At 48.8% G+C, this 18,701-nt stretch overlaps 1 protein-coding gene across 1 annotated transcript; it reads right to left on the bottom strand.

Annotated features, from left to right (window-relative positions):
• Nucleotides 1–4,696: 4,696 nt before the first annotated feature.
• PARP16 (poly(ADP-ribose) polymerase family member 16) lies at nt 4,697–10,181 on the bottom strand (the record flags this gene model as incomplete). The annotated part of the gene is made up of 6 exons (XM_084268077.1): nt 4,697–5,375; nt 6,005–6,146; nt 6,862–7,033; nt 8,172–8,378; nt 9,172–9,309; nt 9,996–10,181. The coding sequence occupies 6 exons, from the start codon at nt 10,179–10,181 to the stop codon at nt 5,231–5,233; spliced, it is 990 nt and encodes a 329-aa protein (XP_084124203.1). The 3' UTR covers nt 4,697–5,230.
• Nucleotides 10,182–18,701: the final 8,520 nt, after the last annotated feature.

Here is an 18,701-nt window from a genome sequence, read left to right on the forward strand (position 1 = left end):
TAGAAGTAGTAGATTGTTCTCTGCTGGTTGTTATTAAATGTGTTTTTTTGCTTTTGAAGAGAAATTTAGTCTTGAGCCAGGTGAGGGGTTTATTTTTGGTTCTGTGGACTCTGGGCAGCTTAGGAGCTCTGGGCAGGTCTGTGGTGACTGCAGTTTTGAATGAGCATCTGGGCTTTGAAAAGGCTTTGTTTAAAAACAGTCACTGACTTGGGGCGCTTGTGTGTGTGGGGGAGCTGGGATGGGGCTTTCCCCAGGAAAGCAAATCTCCTTTGGGCACTGAGGGGGCTTTCCTGACCCTGGCTGCAAGAGGGGGTGGGTCCCGATCAGAGAGGATCTAGGCTGGTCTCCCAGTGCTGCAGCTACCAAAGTATTGAAATCAGAGGTGGCAGGTGGGGTCTGCAGGTTGGCTGAGGCTGGGCAGTGAGGGTTTGGTGCTCGGGGTGATGCTGAGGTGTGGATGGGTGCTGAGCCTCTCCCTGTGCTCAGCATCACCCGTGCTAAACGTGCTGCCCAAGGAGAAAGAAAGAACCATCAACCAGAGCTCCAGGAGCCCAGACAGGCTGGTGAGGGTCAGTGTGAGCCCTTTAGGAAGCATCCAAACTCCAGTGAGATGCATAATTGCTGTTTGGCTTTCCTGGGCTGGTTCTGCTGGAGGTTAATCACCCAGCGCTAACGGGAGTGGGGCTGGCTGCTGCCAGGCTGGCTTGGCTCAACTGGGGTGAAAGGAGTTTCTTGTAGGGTGATGGGAATGGTTTGTGGTAGGGGAGGCTAATTTATTCATCAGGTGCTCATTTGGTGTCTGTGTTACTGGTGATGGTTAATGGGAGGCAGACCTAGAAGGTGCATTGGTTTTCTGGCAAGCTGAGCCTCAAATAAGCACAAAAAAGCACCTTTAATCTCCTGCAAACATTCTTCATCTGCTTTCTGCTGAGTGGGAGAGAACAGGGCCAGCACTGCTTGTGCACTTAAGGCATCCCCCCTTGCACAGCAGCGGGAGAGCTCAAAGACCTCCTCAGAGGAGCAAGAAGCCTTTTTTCCCTTGTGTAAAGGGTTTGGGTCTCACCTACACCATGAGTATGGTGAGGGGGCAGAAGCAGGTCTGGTTTTAGGTAAAGAGTAGGAAAAATCAGGATGCTGGCAAGGATACACACCTTGGTCCTTGAGGGGAGCACGCACCATCCCCTGGGATGCTTGTGGGTGCTCCAGCAGTGCTCCTTCCATCTCTCCTGATACTCCCCTCCTGCTGCTGGTGCTCAAGGCTGACATTTTGGGAAGCCTGGAGTGTGGGCACGGTGCCCAAAGCGACAGCTTTCAGGATAGAAGGAAAATGTCATCAGGAGAGCGTTGCTGCCAAGCCCAGCGAATGCAGAACGGGGGAGCAAGCGTCAGGCAGCACCTCCCCAGGCAAGGCAGGAATCAGCCCGGCTCTGGGTCCTGCCAGAGGTGGACCGAAGCCCAGCCCAGGTTTGAATGGCCCCGTGTTTCTGATTCTATGCTTCTTAAATCTGTTTGTACTTGGGAAAGCAAAAGGGTTTTGCATGGCTCAACAGGAGCATGAAACCTGCACCACGCTCCTCCTCACCCCGGGGGGTGGTCCTGCTTCTGCTGTGGCTCCCTCTTGTCCCCTCAAGCCCCCAGTCTCCAACAGCACTTGCCCTCTTCTTTGGCTGGCTCCTGAGATCTCTCCATATATCTATATATAAAAAAAATCCATTACAAGATTTATATATATAATTATTTCTTCTATGGGAGGAAAAATCTCCTACCTCCCCAAAATCTTCCTCTTCTTCCCCAGGAAACACCAGCTGCCTCACTTCTCCTTGCAGTCATAGCAGGGTCAGGTTTGTCTGCCTTGGTAACAGGTCCTTAACATCCACCACAGTAATTAATGAATGTATGAATGAGCACAGGTAGCTCTGTATTTTACAGCTCCTCGACCTCACCCTGTGCAGGTCAGACACAGTGGACCTTTGTTGGGGAGGAAATTTGGATTCATTTCCCATTTCAAAGATTCCCAGACTGGTCTGGGTTGGAAGGGACCCCAAGGATCACAGAGCTCCAACCCCCTGCCACAGGCAGGGCCACCAACCTCCAGGCCTGGATCTACACAAGGTTGCCCAGGGCCCCATCCAACCTGGCCTTGAACACCCCCAGGGATGGGGCACCCATCCCCTCTCTGGGCAGCCCATTCCAGCCCCTCACCACTCTCTGTGTAAAGAACTTCCCCCTAATCTCTCATCTAAACCTTCCCTCCTTTAGTTTTAATCCATTTCAGCATTTCTATGGTGCTGTGAGTGGTCAGAGCACCATGCAGGTGGCTTAAGAGGTTAACAGGATCCTTGGGTTAATTCGGGATGCTGCTGGTTACTCAGCACAATACCTGCATTAATACCTGCATTTCAGCACATGCTGAAATCAGCAGGGAGCATAGAAAGCAACCCTGGGAGTGGGATATTAAGTATTTTGCCAGCCTGGTAAGGAAGAATCTGTGCACCTTAAATGTATTTATTGTCTGATCACCTTTGAGGATGGGGTTACCCTGCTCTGCAGACATGGGGTGGAAGCACTGAGGCTGTGCCCAGCATCCCTGCAGGCCTGGGAGGGTGAGGGATGGGCTCCCAGCCCTGAGATGTGTCGGGACTCAGCACTACCAGCAGCCCCCTCAGATGAGTCTCTTCAAACCATTCAAAGCTGAAAAAGTCACTTTTTTCCCTCTGATACTGGTGTTGGGCTGCTGTGGGAGCCCCCAAGATCCTCTTCTCTCTGGTGCTATTGCCTGGAGCAGGTGGTGCAGAAGATCAGGTTGGGAAGGAGCTCCCTACACGGATGCAATTGTCCCACACTTTGGAAGAGAACCCTGCAGAGTGGCTCAAGGCCAGGTAACAGCCCAGAGAGACATCAGGAGACAGTGCTGAGCAGCTGCTACCTGCCTGTTCCTTTTGCTTGCACTTCAGAAACTCTCCCATGCAAGGAACCCCCCAGAAAAGAACCTCAACCCCCCCCTCCACTGCGTCCCCCCCAATCTGTTCCTTTCCTCCAACCCACTGCTGAGCCCCCTCCTTTCCTTAAGGACCCCTGTGAGACCCCAGCTGTTCCAGATGTTTCACTTGCAGATGTAGCAGCCTTTCAACACCCCAAGAGTCTTTAGGTAGCATCAGGTACCCCTAGGTTTTCTGGCTGGTGCTACCCCACACCAACACATGTATGGCACAATGTTATCTCTAACAGGGACCAAAGATGGGCAAATTCTCCCAGGAATTCCACCCAGGCACATCTCAAACCCTGAGCTTCTGCTTTGGAATACCAAGGAGTAAACTACTATGAAGTAGTTGTATCTGTTGTGCAATAAATCGTTAGCTTATGTATATTTTAATTGCAAATCAACGCTGTAATTAGCACATATTTGGGGGGCAGAGGCAAGGCAAGCTTTATTACCAGCCTGTAAAAGGCACTGGGGAACTGGATTATAATGGTCTTGTTTTGCAAGCTGTATGGCAAATAAATAATCTTGTTCTGGCAGCAAAATTAAATGGAATAAATGCTTCTAGGTACATCCACCAAGAAGAGGGGTTGCTGTAAATGAACTCGTGCTCAGGCTTGAGTCAGAAAACCCAATGGCCAGTTTGTTTTTTCTGGCAATTAGGAACCAGAACACAGGAAGAAGAGGTTTCCTTTGAAGTATTTAACAAGGTAGAAATGGTAGACTCGTTTGCTGGAAATAGGTGATGAGGTATTTTTTGTGTGCAATGAAAACCTGGGTTAATCAAACCTACTACTAAAAGCCAGGCTGCAAGCTGAAACCATGGCACAGACCTAGCTGTGCTCTGCCTAACAGCCCTGGGCTATTCAGCAGGCTTTGCCCCATGCCCAGGCACTAATGAGAGGACAGCTCTTGGCTGCTTTTTCAGTTACAACCACTCACAAGCTGCTTTGTAACTACAGCAAATGCGAGGGACTCGTGACAGGAGCAGGAGAGCGCTGCCCTGTTTGTGTTGCACAACTAATTCAAGTCTATCTGCAGGTGCATTTTCAAACAGCCCCCCCCAAAACACCCTTCTTCAACAGCAGAAAAGCTGGATTTGAGGAACACTGAGGTTTTACACGCTGGTATTAAGCCAAAGCACTTTGCAAACAGCATCACTGACGTCATTCTTACTGTAGAAAATTCAAGAGCAGACAATGTATCATTAAAAACCACACAGTATTGTGCACAAGTTGTCATGTGGAGGCCTAAGTGAAGTCTACAGGCAGGTAATTGTACTGCAAACATTCACAGATAGAAGTACAACCCTAGTAGCTCTGCTGCCCTTTTACTCCACTTCTTGGTGAAGGGTTGCAGGAGACAGTTGGCACGTTACTGCCACTTAGTGTGTTTGGAAAGGGAGGCTGAAAACAATTCAATGCAGGGAAAATTGTTGAACCAGGTCCCAAAACCCAGGCAACCCCACCCCTAGAAAGCCCGTCAGGTGTAAGTGGAACCCTTCACTCTTCCCCCTTTCTTCTCAGAGAAAAATACAAGCAGGAGGCAGCGTGATAGGAATAAGCCTTAATATTGATGCTGAAGGGCCCCAGTCTGCCTGAGCTACACACCAACCAAGCACAAGGCAGATCACAGCTGAGAGCACAAACCTTCTAGATGTTTTACAAGGAGAAAAAAAACCAAACCCACACCATAGTCAAAACCACTTAACTTCTTCCATTTTGGTAGCTGGTTTATTTCTTCTTGTTTTCTTACAATCATCATGCTCAAATATAAAAAATTTCCTGGCCAAAAGTTAGTTTGAACAGTGATCCCATCCACACTGATACATGCTAAACATCGCTAAGCTCAGCTTCCAGAAACAGACTGGTTGCTTTGCCTGACAGGCAGACAAAAGTCCTCCTCTGCAACTTGTACAAACATACCTCAGTTTGACAGAAAAGAGTTCCACCCAAGTGTTTCCACACTTAGTTTTCATTAATTTATTTCTTCCCTGTGGACCCTTGACAACCGCTTCACGCTACGCTGCGCCGCTGTGATCCTTCACAGCTGTACCAGGCATCCCTGTGAACCGCAGGAAGAGGAAAGGAAGGATAAGTGGGAAGATGCCATGAGGATAATAGTTTGGCAACAGAATCAGAAAGCTCCAGGCACCTTGATTTCCAGAGCTCTGGAACAGATGCAGCACGTGGCAGATTGGTTATTATTAAGGCACGTGGTGAAAATAAAGAGTTTATCATCTTGGGCGAGTCATCTCTCCGAGTCAAACATCCTCTGCCAGTAGTAAATGAAGGTGGGAGAGTTGCTGGCCCCTATAGCTATCAGCAGCAGCAGGTACAGCAGCATCATGATGGCAAACCGGTGGGTGTAAAACCAGGAAGATTGACTAGAAGGCCTGAAAAGGGGAAAAAAAATGTGCATGAATCCTGTCAGAGATGAGCAAATGCCTTGGCAAAGAGTATCTTAGGTTCTGGTGGTTTAAATTGTTAAGCTAATGCAATAAAAGTGGTTGTTGTTCCATAATCCACAACCGAGCCCGATTCCCCATCCTTTTCCCCAAGCACAACCCTCTCCCTTCTCCCCGTGTTCACACCTCTCCCTGTGTTCACACCTCTCCCTGTGGTTTGGAGCTGTAACTGCCTGATCTGTACACACACCCCGATTAGCTGGGTGAAAGCTGCCTCTTAGGATAGGTAAAGGCAGTTAAAACTGCTTTGGTTTCAACAGCTGCACACAGCAGTTTCCCCCTTTGTTTCCTGCCACAAACACATTATTAGAGCTCTCAGAGATATGCAGTGCTTACAATTCTGGGGAAAAAGCAAGTTTATCTGAGCCTGAGACTGTCAAAAGAGTGAGACAGAGGCAATGTGACAGTGTAAGCCTTATTTCACAGGAAACAGAGTAAAACCAGATTCTGGCAGCACAGTGTATCCTTCTTGCTTGTTTTCTGTTGTTTTTCAAAGCTGAGATGTGCTTATCTGGCTGTCATAGCATGCTCATCACTCTAGGCAGCTGAACTCTTACCTCCTGTGCTGTTTCTGTGAATACACTAGCAAGTATTTAACTCGTAAAAGCTGGTTATTTGTGACAATGAAGTATTTCTGTGGTACATCACCCCCTTCACTGTTTTTCACTCTTGCTCTTTTTCTGTCTATTTCTTCTGAATCTGCATGGGAAGAGAAAACGTGGTTGTTTGGGGAACAGAAAAGCAAGAGACCCACAACTTCAAGTCACTGTAAAAACGTAAACAACCGGCATCCCCTCCACACATATAATCACAAGAGTGGGAATGAGATAACCAAAGATCTAGTCTTGGTATTCCCCTGAATCCTTTAGCATCCAAGAATAGACTGAGAAGTTTGCATGAGGCTATACCACTCCCAGTCATCCTTGGTATGGATGGCATTACAGCCCAGACCAAGGTGAAAAGGAGGCAGCTCTCCCATATGGAGCTTGAGGAGCTGCTGGTATTAACAGGGAAAAGGAAAACATAGAAGGACTGATTGAGCCCTGCAAGCAAAGCAGAAGGATGACCTGAACAGAGGCTACCTATGCACCTAATGTGGCTCATACTTGATATGTTTGTGGTGCTTCTGTTCCCCCACCACAGGTTAAATGATCAGGGATTATGGAATGTGATTTTATCGTCTTAGTGAAACTGGGAAAAACAAATGATGCCACCAAAATGTCTTCTACCCCTTAAATATAGTATTTCAAGAGGAGAAGCTTCACTGTTGTGCATTTGTTGAGGGGTTGTTGAGGTACCCGGGCTCCACATGCTGCACCTGCCTGAACGTGACAGAATATAAATGCAAAGCTGAAACAGGAGAAGTGCTGAGTAAGAGATGAACACCACACAGTTATTACTGCAGCAGGCTCACCTTTCTTTTTCACCTGGCACTTTACATCTGGATGGTCAATGATCTCGCAAACAGCTACGCAGCTAAGGATAGAGCCCAACGCGCTTCGCTGCCAGCCAAGGCCATGAGGGCTGTAAAGGAGAGCCAGGCTCAGGTCACTGGTAAGGTAGGTGCCTTCACCGAACAGGGACGTCTGGAACGGAGCAGAAATACATCCTAAAATCCTGTATAAACAGCACACCAGTGTTCCTCACTTTCAGACTGGCAGTTCTGTTTCTGCAGGTAAATTAAGAAAGGCTTTTCTGATCCGTGTTGGGCCTGGTCCGTGCACTGTGTTTGTCCTGGCACAACTTCCTCAGGGTGGGGCAGCTGCCCTCTCCCATCCCTCAAATGAGCGGCTTGGCACAGCCCTTGGTGTGGACAGATTGATGCTTTCCCAGATTTGGATGTAGTTTGCCAGCCTAAGTGTTTTATATCAACATGACTGCACTGCTGTTAGAAGCATTTCATTGATTTATTGAGACTGCCACCATTCAAACAACCCGACCTCCACAGCAAGGCAAGGCTTTCCTTGCATTTAAATCCACACTTTGCTAACCAAACAAAAAGAGGGAAGCCCTTTCCAACTGTGAATTCCTTTTAAATATAACTGTTTTGAATAACTATTTGAGTAATCAGGGGATTTGCCACACTGGCTGTAATTATTAATCCAGCGAGTCCACCGTACCTGATAAGCCTTTACTAATCAAGTAAGTGGGGGAAAGACATGGCTCAGGCTGACTGGGAGGTTAAGCAGCTGTCGTGGCAAAGCTGCTTTACAGACAGCACAAAAAGCCAGGAGTCCCAACAGCCTTTCCACTGCAATCAGAAAAGGTGCACATCCTACAGGGTGCCTCCCTTACCCCAGCCATTTCATGAAGGCTCTATATTTGCAAGTAACACCTAAAACTTAGTTGATCTAAGCCCAAGGCCAGGCAGAAAGGGAAAATCTCTGCGTCCCCTGGGTCACTGTCCTCCTCCTGTGTGCATCTTTCTGGCTGCAGGCTGTCAGACAGGCCAGGATTTTCAGAAGCATTACACTTCCTTACAAAGAAGCAACGATGGCTATTAATTTGTCAGGCTGGTGAAAAGGGTTTCATGCCATTTCCAGTTTACACCCTCAGGCTTCCCTAGAAAATCCAACACAACCATCCATGACAGGCTACGCCGAAGCCAACACAGCAGTTTGAATTCACCTGCACGTTTCGTATCCCTGAAGGAATCTGGGTCTAGTTTTAAAAAGCATCACCAACAGAAGATGGTGCCACGAGCAGGGACACCAGGAGCCTCACCCTGTTCAAATGGCAGTGCAGGCCGTTGTGCAGTATGGAATGGAAGTTCTCCAGGCGGCTCCCATGGAAGGCATAGATGAGGTCCCGCTCTCCCTTGGTCTCAGCAAACTTGGTGTTCATGTGATCACAATAAATGATCTCAAAGAGGTAGTCCGGAGCAGGGACCGCAGCCCCAGACACCCCTGTGAGTTCTTGGATCTTCTCATACTTGAAAACAGGAAGGAACATGAGTGTTGGTTTATGGGGTTAGGTTACTCACTGGAAATTTTGCTTACTGTCTCTTAGTCTTTCATATTGCTTTACGTATTTTGATTATGCTTCCTGCAGCAGCATTCAGTGCTGTCACAGTTCAGAAGGACTAAGCAGATTTGATGGTTTCTTTCTATCAAAGTTAAACTTCAATTCTTCTTTCCAGAAGAAAAAACACCAACTGAACTGTGATTATGAATTAACTAATGATGTAAAGCCAGTATCTCAATTCCACCATGCCACTTCAGCTACTGAGATGATTTATTCATCAGCTGACTGATCTTGGAAGAGGAAAAAAAGTGAAAGCAGTTGTTTTCGTCCTGATACTAATCTCTACAACTATTTTGATCCCTGCTACAGAAGTATCTCAGTGACTCTCCACCTTTCTGTTTTTGGGGCAGAATGCAGAAGTACAGAGTTGTGTTTCTCAGTGAAAAGCAGCACCTAGCTTCAAGACATCAGGGCTGGACTATTGTGTTTAGAACATGCAGGTACATACCACGTTAATGGGAGTTACCAGCCATAATCAGTGCCCTTCATCAACTACTGCCAGCAGAAACTACTCCTTCCAACTAGTGTCCCTGAAAATTGTATTTAAAAAAAACCTTTTCTCCACACAGAAAAAAATAACACACTCACACTGAACTGTCAACCTCTCACAAGAACTTCTGGCAGGAGGAAACACTTTCAGAGGTGCATGGTTGTCATAAAAGACAAATTCTGATGGAGCTTTTCAGAACTGGAGGCTTACCTCACATTTCTTAGTACTGTGTATCACGAAGACTTTAGACGACAAAATCCAACTCAGCAAATCCCAGGTCCTTTTCTCTGCGTTTGGAACAGACTCCAGCAGTTCTTTCAGGCTCGGCAGAGCATTGGTATCTGCAAGCTAACAAGACAGGCAGTTAGTACAAGCTCCCTTTTTTTTTACCCCCCCCATTATGATTAAACAGAGACCTCTAGTGAAAACAAAGCAATATTTCAACCTAACAGCCTGTACACTGAAAATCAGTTTCTGTTGTGAGATACAAACGTTTGTAACCGGTTTGTGGGAAAGTTTCTCGCTTTTGCTGACAACAAACAGCAGGCAAGTTATAAAATATTGATACTTACTAACGGTATCTGTAGGGCACGGGAACGGCTACTTAAAGAGGCTCCTGAAAGCAGAGCAGCCGTCAGCAGGCAGCATGTGCAGCGGGGCAGGCACAGGGGCTGTTCACGCCGTGTGAAACACAAACCCCCTTCCACATTTATTTCGATTTAGCTTCGAGGAGGCTTTTAAAAGGCTTCCCATCCCAGCGCCGGATGGGGAAGTTCCCAAACGCAGGCTTACCGCTCAGAATCCTAAAGGCGCTTTGAATCCCGGATTCCCTGGCTGGATTAACGATTGATCCTGCTTTATTCACACCCCCGGGCCCTGCCCTCACCTCAGCGGCCAACCTGTCCTTCCCCCAGTCCCGCAGCCCCGGCCGGCTCCCCGCCCTGTCTCCACACGCCTGACTTCTCGCTCCGGAGGTAGAGGGACGCGTTCCCGGCTCGGATACACACGCCCGGGCCGGCGGCGCAGGCACTCACCAGACCCTCGAAGTCCTTGGTGTCGCCGGCCGTGTAGCGGCCCGGGAAGGGCCTGAGCGCCGAGTCGCGCTTGTAGCTCTGCAGCGCGGCGGCGAAGAGGCTGCACCGGAGGTCGGCGGCCAGCGGGTCTCTCCCCGCCACCTCCCTGACGCGGGAGGCGGCCTCGCCGGGACCGGGCGGTGGCATGCCCGGCGGGGGGGGGGGGGGGGTGCTGCCGAGCGGAGACCGCTCTGAAGAGGCGAGAGCTCCCGCCCGGCCGGCGTCGCCCTCACCGCCGGGGCCGAGGCCTGGGCCCCGCCGCGCCGCTCCGCCCCGCCCCGCCGCCGGGAGGACGCGTCCGCCCACTCCGCGCCGCTCCGGAGCGTCGGTCCGCCCTCCCGGCGCCGAGCTGGGGCTTGGCTGCCAGCACGGCGGGGGCCCTGGGGCTGCAGTGCCCGTTTCCTGGGGACGGGGAGGAGGGGAGGCCTGGGGGGAATGGCGCCTTACCCTCGGGTGGAGAACAGGAGAGGGTTACGGGGGGACGGGGAATGGCGCCTTCCCCTCAGGTAGAGACTGGGAGAGTGGTACGGGGGATGGAAACGGTGCCTTTGCGTCAGGTATAAACCGGGAGAGGGGTACAGGGGGACAGAAATGGTGCCTTCGCCTCAGGTAGAGACTGGGATTTGGGTACGGGGGGGATGGGGAATGGGGAATGGCGCCTTCCCCTCAGGTATAGTCCTTGAGAGGGTCATGGGGGGACAAGGTGCCCTGCCTGGTGGAGAGCGGTCAGGCCAGGGGTGCTGGGGAACGCAGAGGGGGAGCGCTGTTCTCTGTACCTGCTGTGCAGTCACGACCCCATTTGGGATGGTGACAGCGGTGGGACGAGAGTTGCACCTCATCAGAGGGGTTGTGCAGGGGTCCCAGATCCCAGCTGCTGGGCCACAGCAGGGACAAGCTCCCAGCATGGGCACTGCCTTTGTGCGACTAGCCAGAGCCCTAGTTCAGGGCGAGGGGATAACCCTCTCTTCTAAGGAGACTGCTTTTCACCTGAACTGTGGTGTTCTGTAGCTGTGGTTTTAGTGGACTGTTAGGTGATGGTAAGCCCGAAGCACACTGATGCAATTACTCCTCAGCAGTTACCTTTGTCATCCAAGCTTGTAGGCTGAAAGAATGAGTCCAGGTTTGTTTGAGTCATCTTCCACAGGCAGGCATTGTGCAATTAATGGAGAGGAATTAACTTTATAATGAAAATCAGTGGTTTCACCAGGTTGTGTTCACTATGTTGGCTGAAACTGGGGCTCAATCTTCCTCTGAAATATTCACTCAGTGCTCTGAAACATCTCTCCAGTTCCAAGATGCGTCATCAGCAGGGTGGAAGTCTCCTTGACGCTAACTGTTGATCTCCTGAGTGCGAGTTATTTAGCCAGACCCAAGTTGGGAAACATATGGCTGTATTAGATGTCTTCTAACATCTTTCTCCTTTCTTCATTCAGGAGGGATACCATGCATATCCACGGAGTAACTGATGCAGACCCTGCACAAGTGTAGACTGCAGATGCTTGGAAAAATGTTAAGGTCACTTGTGGATACCTGCTACTGGGTTCTCATCCTGCAGCTGGATCTTTAAAGGCTGCCTCATTCCTTTTCTGAGCTGTAATTTGCAGCCTTACTCATAACGAACAGGAACACCAGCTGTAGTAAATACCATGTTAAAAGCAAACTGATACCAAAGCAAACAAAATGTGAACTTCATTCTTAAGCACAGAGTTCATATTCTTACTCACCCTCTTGAATAGCTTGGGAGTATAAGGAGCTTTTATAACTCTGGATAGAACTGAATAGATCATAGACTGAACATGGTTACATTAAATTGGAAACTATTTCACAGTGATGTATATGAACTGAATTGAGTTGTAGGTTTGCTTACTTGCTTTCTTCATCAAAAATGCATGTTTCCCTAACAGCTGCATGAGCAAGCCTGCAATGTGAAGCCACTGGTTCTAGGCCAGCACAAATACTTGCTCTGACATTTAATGGCAACATGTAGACAAAATGATTTTAAAGATACCTTTGCTTTAGGTTACCTGATTTCTATACATGCATTTATCTTTAAAACTAGATTTACTAGGTATTACTAGATATCTGTACATGTATTTATCTTTAAAACAATATCCATCCTGTGAGGACCATGCTATTCTATTTCCTTCTTGACGTAACAGGTAATGGATTATTCTGTGTGAGTTTTGGGTGGAACTTTGAAGTCCAGACTTTGTTTGCTCTCTGTGGAGCTTCTCACATCGATAGAGGTTTATTCAGAGTGGCACGACCAGCACATTTCCAGTTCTCCACTGTATTTTGTGCTGCTGGCTTTCTTAACACTGGGTAGCAGCTGTGCTAGCCTTGGTCCAGAGGGCCTCCTGCACACCAGCAGCACGGATGGGTGTCTTTTTGGAAGAGCTTTAGCACCACACACAGCTTTTTCTCGGGAGTTATGTAAATCACCCAGACTTGAAACGCAGCCAGAGAGAGATTCCTTTCCATATTTCTCTATCCTTGAGAGGATGTATTTTACTTTATCTGATGTGGAGCCTTATTCTGCTGTAAATATCTGATATCTCTGACAGGCTGTTAGCGACATCATTCAGTGATTCAGTTCAGGGCATGTTTATTATCTTGCATTGTGTTAAATTGTTCTGTGCAATCCCTTTGAAAACCAGTCCTTGGCTGTCTAATTGGCTGATTTCATTCACTAATAAATCATTAGATGTAATATTTTTTGGTGCCTGTTAAAGAACAATATTAGCAAATGGCAGAGATGTCTCTCTCAGCGTTTCAGGGTGGAATTTTGAAGTCTTGAATTGGTGCAATTCCAATGCCCTCATTTAAAAATACCACTGACCCTGGTAGACAAGAGAGGAAGAGTACTTCTGATAGCCCTGGGGCAGGCAGAGCTGCTTCATGCAGCACAAGGTGTGTGAAGGCCTTTTGTGGACTTGTCCTAGCATGAAGAAATCAACCCAAAACAGGTCTAAAACGTCCCTGGCATCCTAATAGTTAATGAAAACTCTGAGAGCATTGATCCAAAACTGATGCCTACCTTTGGGATTTCAAATGGACAGTGAGCTCAGCCGAGTTAGGCGATGACGGATATTAATGAGATAACAAGTTTGCTGTATTGATGCTGCTGGAGAGTGCTGTCTGATCAGGCTCATCTAATGCTGGACTAAAACCCTGTTTTACAAAGCGGGCACTAAGCTAGAGGGGAAGTACTGAAAGCCTTTGGTGCCAGTTTAAGGGGACGGGTACCTTTGTGTGCTGGTGACGCTGAACATCAACCCATTGTAGACTCGGGCCTGCAGACTGTGTGAGGATAAGCCAGGATCAAGCCATTGTTTGGAAGGGAAGCACAGTTTTCCTCTGTGTTCACTACAGCAGATAAAGCCTCCCAGCCTGAGCATCAGGGAAGCCCCAGACCCAGAATTTGTCTTCTAATCCCTCTCCCATCAGCCCTAACAGGCACTGTGTTGGCCAGGCTTTGGAGTCAGAAGAAATACCCCATGGCTGCTGCTTTAGCTTGTGTATTGCTGCTTTTTAATTAAGTGCTGTGAGTTTGTGCTGTGGGCTGGTGGCTGAGATTCAAAAGCATCTTTCCAGCCCTCTCAGAAACCACCTGAGCAGCAGCATTTGAGCAGTGCAGCATGCACCTCAGCATCTTAACAACTGCACCCTACGCTGCTGAGCTGGCTTGCACACTTGTGCACCTCTGCTTGGAGATCTACCCTTCCATACCTACAGACAAGCCAGACTGGCCAGGGGTGCTTACCAAGAGCCCTCTCCTTTTTTGTTTGTTTCTTTTCAGAAGTGCCTTGCAAATATATTTGCCTTTTCCACTTTTATTTTCCTAGGTAGAAAAGCTGTCCTTGGTGGTTTGCTATGATTCAGTGCAAAGATGGCTTTGTAAAAGGTTCTGACAGGGTCATTGCCAGTGGAGGAGTTTGAATAACGTAAGTGCCCGGCTTCTTATGAATGTGAAGATCTGATTATTTAACTTAGACTGTAATAAAAACAGTTTCTGGTGTTGGTGGATGCATTTCAGCAAAGAAGTGTGGCTTAAATGTCTTAATTTAATTCCAGTGTATTTAAAATTGATCTCATGGGCCGGAAAAGAGATTTTTTTTCCTCTTAACTAGGGTCTGTGAAGGAAATTAATATAGGGAAGGGAAAATAGAAATACAATACTACAGTCAGCGAAACAAATGCTTATGACTGAGGGGTTTGTTACTTGCTAGCACCACTGGAAAAGCCAGCTGTATAAGGTATGTTTTATTATAGAATTAACCTTGACCTAGGGTTCAAAGAGAAAGGTTAGTTTGAAATAAATCAGTAGTATGGTCAGGTCACTTCAAAGAGTCTAAAGCTGAGCTTGAAGATTACATGCTGTTTATGTGTATCCAGTCGGAATGGAACATATGGTAAAGATAATAGAAGTAAACTATTTATCTCTTCCCCCCTCCCTTAGGGTTTAACGCCTTTTTGTCCTTTGCATATATATGCTGCAGGGGATGTTTTTGTCCTGAGAGATTTATTGAAAACAGAAATGTGGAATAAAACAACCTTCTTAAGTCTGCTGGGTAAAAGAGGCTCGCCTTTAACACTTACCCAATTGCTCAGCTCAAAGTAAGAACTGTTTTGGAAAGAAGTCATATGAATGACATGAATCACATTTCCCTATCACTTGTCTCAGTGAATTCATACAGTCATAAGAAAATCAAACCAGAATGTGCTCAGCTCTGAATTATTGTGGTTCTAATCTAAAAGCAGGACCACATGTAATTACTACATGTGAGCTAACATGGGTGTATTTAAGAGCTTCCCAAATACCAGATAATTCATGCAACATCCCAGCAGAACAGTATCCCAGCTAGCATGGGGAGTGGGAAACGAGGTTGCTTAAATCATTTTCCCAAAGCTGCTCATCAGCTGTAGCAAAACTCAGATTAGTTCTCAAGGCCACAGTTGATTCCAGCACTTTTTGGGGACAGGGCAGAACCTCACCTCAAGTTTCCCAAACGCCCGTCGGCTGCTTTAACCTCAAGATCATCCCATAGCTTCTGGCTCACATTCTGTTCTTTTGCTCTTTGTGCTGTAAGGAAGATACCAGGATGTGAAAGGTGGAGTCTCCACCAGCCTTTTGGGCCCATGTTCAGCTTTGTGTAGGTCACCAGATAGGGGGAGTAGAGGAAATTTTCACTTCTTATGACTGCATCAGAGGATACAAAGTGCCATCAGTGAATTCCCACTAGATGGCAATTTTCCAGGGCTTTCTGGTGGCTCATGTCAGTGATCAGGCAGCCAGAGAAGCCTTGTTCAGTTATTTGAGTGAAATTCAGGAACGACTCCTCTAATTTTGACTAAGAAAAGGTTGTGTGAAGAGAGCTGGGCTTCCACAGCTGCAGCATCGAGCCCTGGCTGCGTAGGCTCTCCCCATTGGAGCCGCTTTAGCACAGGATGTGTGAGCTGACCCTGGAGCTTTTGCAGCCCTCGCAGCGGAGTGGTGGGAAGAGCAGGGCTGGTGGCATCGCTGGGAAGCAGAGGGGTTTGTTTGCTCAAATTAAACCCGGCCGCTGAGCCCAGACGTGGTCGCTGGGTAGTAGCTGTGCTGCTCAGGTTGGTTTTTCCCTAGTGCCATACACACAGTGTGTGGGTAGTAGCATGTTTTAAGCTTTATGATTGCCTGATTTTTCCTGTTAATAGGGAAATCTGGTAATTACCCATTTTAAAGCAATTGCTATACAATAGGAAGGGAGGGTGCTTGTTAAAAGTAAACATGAAAGTGAGCTGGATCCATCTTCGGGTGCTGAGCCTTTGATAGATTTGCTCCTTACAGCAGCCTTTGATCTGCCACACTAGAAAATAAACTCAGTGGGGGACTGGATATGGGCTATAGAGCTGTTCACCTCGTGGTCACGGGCCCTGGTGCCAGCCTGGTCAGGAGCCAGTCCCAGGGTCACCTTTGGCAGGAGCTGGGCACGATAGCACCCTCCCACCAGAATCGAGGAGGGACCTATTACTTCTTTCCCTGTTCCTAAATGGACCTATTGCTCCTTTCCCCATTCACAAATGAGAGCTGTGCAGCTTTTCTGAGGGGGTAACTGCTGCCATCCTGCATGATCCAGGCAGCCTGGGCATTCCAGGTGCAGCACCAGGGCTGCGTCAGGGTTTGGCTCTCAGGAGTGGAGGGAGCTGAGTGCTCTGGCATGGGACACGTGCGGGTCGTGCCCGGCCCTTCACTGCAGCCTCTGTATTCTCCTCCAGCTTCTTGGACGTGCAATGTGAGCTGTGCCTGTTATTTATCAAGTAATCTAAACAAAGGAGATGTCTTCAGAGCCCTGTCAGTGCTGCTGGAAGAGACCCGGAGGGCTGTGCAACAGCTGTCCTGGAGGCAGGGGTGTCTCCTGGCACAGCGCTGTTCCGACTGCTCCGCTGGCAGAAGATGGGCAGCCCCACGCCTCACTCCTCAGCACGAGGTGACTGGTCAGGGTGAGGATGTTACATACAACCCCAGGGTATTTTTTTTTTTTTTTTAAAGCATCCTTTTCCCATGACTCTGACACAAATCAGAAAGGGCTGTTTTCTCAGAAATAGCTGTGGCCGTGTGTCTTCCCACCTTCCAAGGGCTGATTCCAGAGGGAAAGCCTCTGCAGTGCATGCACCAGGTCACAGATAAACCCAGCTCACAGCAAGCTCTTACAGTGGGTTATCACAAGGTTTTCTGGCTATGAAATACAAACCTCTGGCTATGAACCTGAATGTGAGCTGAGAAGGAACATGGGAGAGAAACAAATTAAAGGTGAGAACTGGAAAGCTCAGAGTTCCTTCCTGCTGGGGAAGACACTTGATGGTCTTTCTGACAGTTCCAAAACCAAACAGAAACAGGGATTTTTGTTCTGCTTCAGCTGTGTCAGACCTGAGGAGCTGGTTCTGTTTTATCTCCTACAAGAGAGATCTGCCAGGATTTATCTTTGGGGGGTGTTTCGCAGGAAGGGAAACAGAAGTGAGAAAGGTCTGGAATCTCACATAGCTCTGGCCAAAATCATGTTATCTGAAAGTACTCATTATCTAAAGTTTGGCCAAACCCAGCTTCACGTTGCTCTCAGCGCCAGACTAGAGCTGTAGGGATAAAATAGATCCAGATAAAATAGACCCAGGCTGTCTGCTAGGGGACTCCAGTACTAAAAAAGGGTTTCTGAGCCCAGAAAAGCAATCTGGCTTGCCTCAGTTTGGAGCTGAAGGTCTTTTGCTGGCTGGTCAGTGCAGGGAGCACTGGTGCTGTTGGCTGGAGGTGCCAGCCCGTGCTGGGCAGCACAGTGAGTAATTTTACACAGCACAAGCTGTGTAAGGGGCAGCTTGGAGGTAGCAGGAGATGGAACAGGAGGAGAACTGGGAATTAGGAAGTGAGTGACTTCAAAATAATTTAAAGGAAAGATCCATGAGCTGCTGAGGATGACCTTGCTTCTCAGGACTGTTTAATCTCAGTGTCAAGTGGGGCACATAGCTCTGGTGCAACTTATTGATGTTCATAAATATGCAAAGGGTGAGAGTCAGGAGGAGGGAGCCAGGCTCTTCTCAGGGATGGCAGCAACAGGACAAGGGGCAGTGGGTGCAAGCTGGAGCAGGGGAGGTTCCATGTGACAGTCAGGAGGAACTTTGTCACTGTGAGGGTGACAGAGCACTGGGACAGGCTGCGCAGAGAGGTTGGGGAGTCTCTTCTCTGGAGACATTCAAACCCACCTGGATGCGTTCCTGTGGGATCTGGTCTGGGTGATCCTGCTCTGTCAGGGGGGTTGGACTAGATGAGCTTTCGAGGTCCCTTCCAACTCCTAATGCTCTGTGACTCTGTGCTGAGTGAAGGGAACGTAGGGAGCTGCTGAACAATCCCACTCCTGCCAAGCACCCAGGACCCACCCACACCCTCACTCCACACTCGAGCTCCTGCGATTCTCTCCTCCGTGGCGTTGGGGAGGATAAAGCAGCACTTAGCCGCGAGCTTCTCTTGGAGGGCTCCAGCCTTCCCCTGCGCCTGAGCATCCCATCTGCTGCGTTGCTCTTTTCGTTTCAGCGCCGAAGGATGCCTCTGCGGAGCGCGAACGGCAAGGGGAGGGTCTGGCAAGCGGAGCTGTGCCGCGCTGTGTGTCTGGGCTGCTGCAGCTCTCCTCGCACCAGCGAGGGGATCGTGCCCTGTGCTGGTTTCCATTTGCCGGCTGATGGCAGCAGCGGATCTGCACAGAGGGACCGAGCAGCTCTGCCTGCTCACCTGCTCCGCCCACCTTGTCCCGAGCATTGCGAGTTTAGGGGCAGAAGGCAGCTTCCCTCGGCCCTGGCACAAGGAGCGGGAGAGGAGAGCGGCCTGGAAGGAAACCTCCTGCTTCCCAAGGGAAAAGCAGCAGAAAGAAACTTTTCTTGCCTCTACACCCACCTGAGGGCTTGTTCCCTTCAAGCACGGCAGAACCCATGAATCATCCCCCAAAATAAATGCCAGGCGCTGAGTAAAGACGGGACTGAGATTTCCTTGGGAGCTGGGAAGAGACAGGGTGATTCCCCCTCCTTGCCCCCCCCCCCCCCCTCGTTATCCTGCTTTTCCCTGGGACATGTCAGGGCACAGCATTATGTTTAAAGGAAAAGAATATTCCCCTCTTGCCTTTTTAAACATAAACAGTGATTTTAGGG

The sequence above is a fragment of the Gallinula chloropus genome (assembly GCF_964237585.1).
Source record: "Gallinula chloropus genome assembly, chromosome: 9".
Classification (NCBI taxonomy): domain Eukaryota; kingdom Metazoa; phylum Chordata; class Aves; order Gruiformes; family Rallidae; genus Gallinula; species Gallinula chloropus.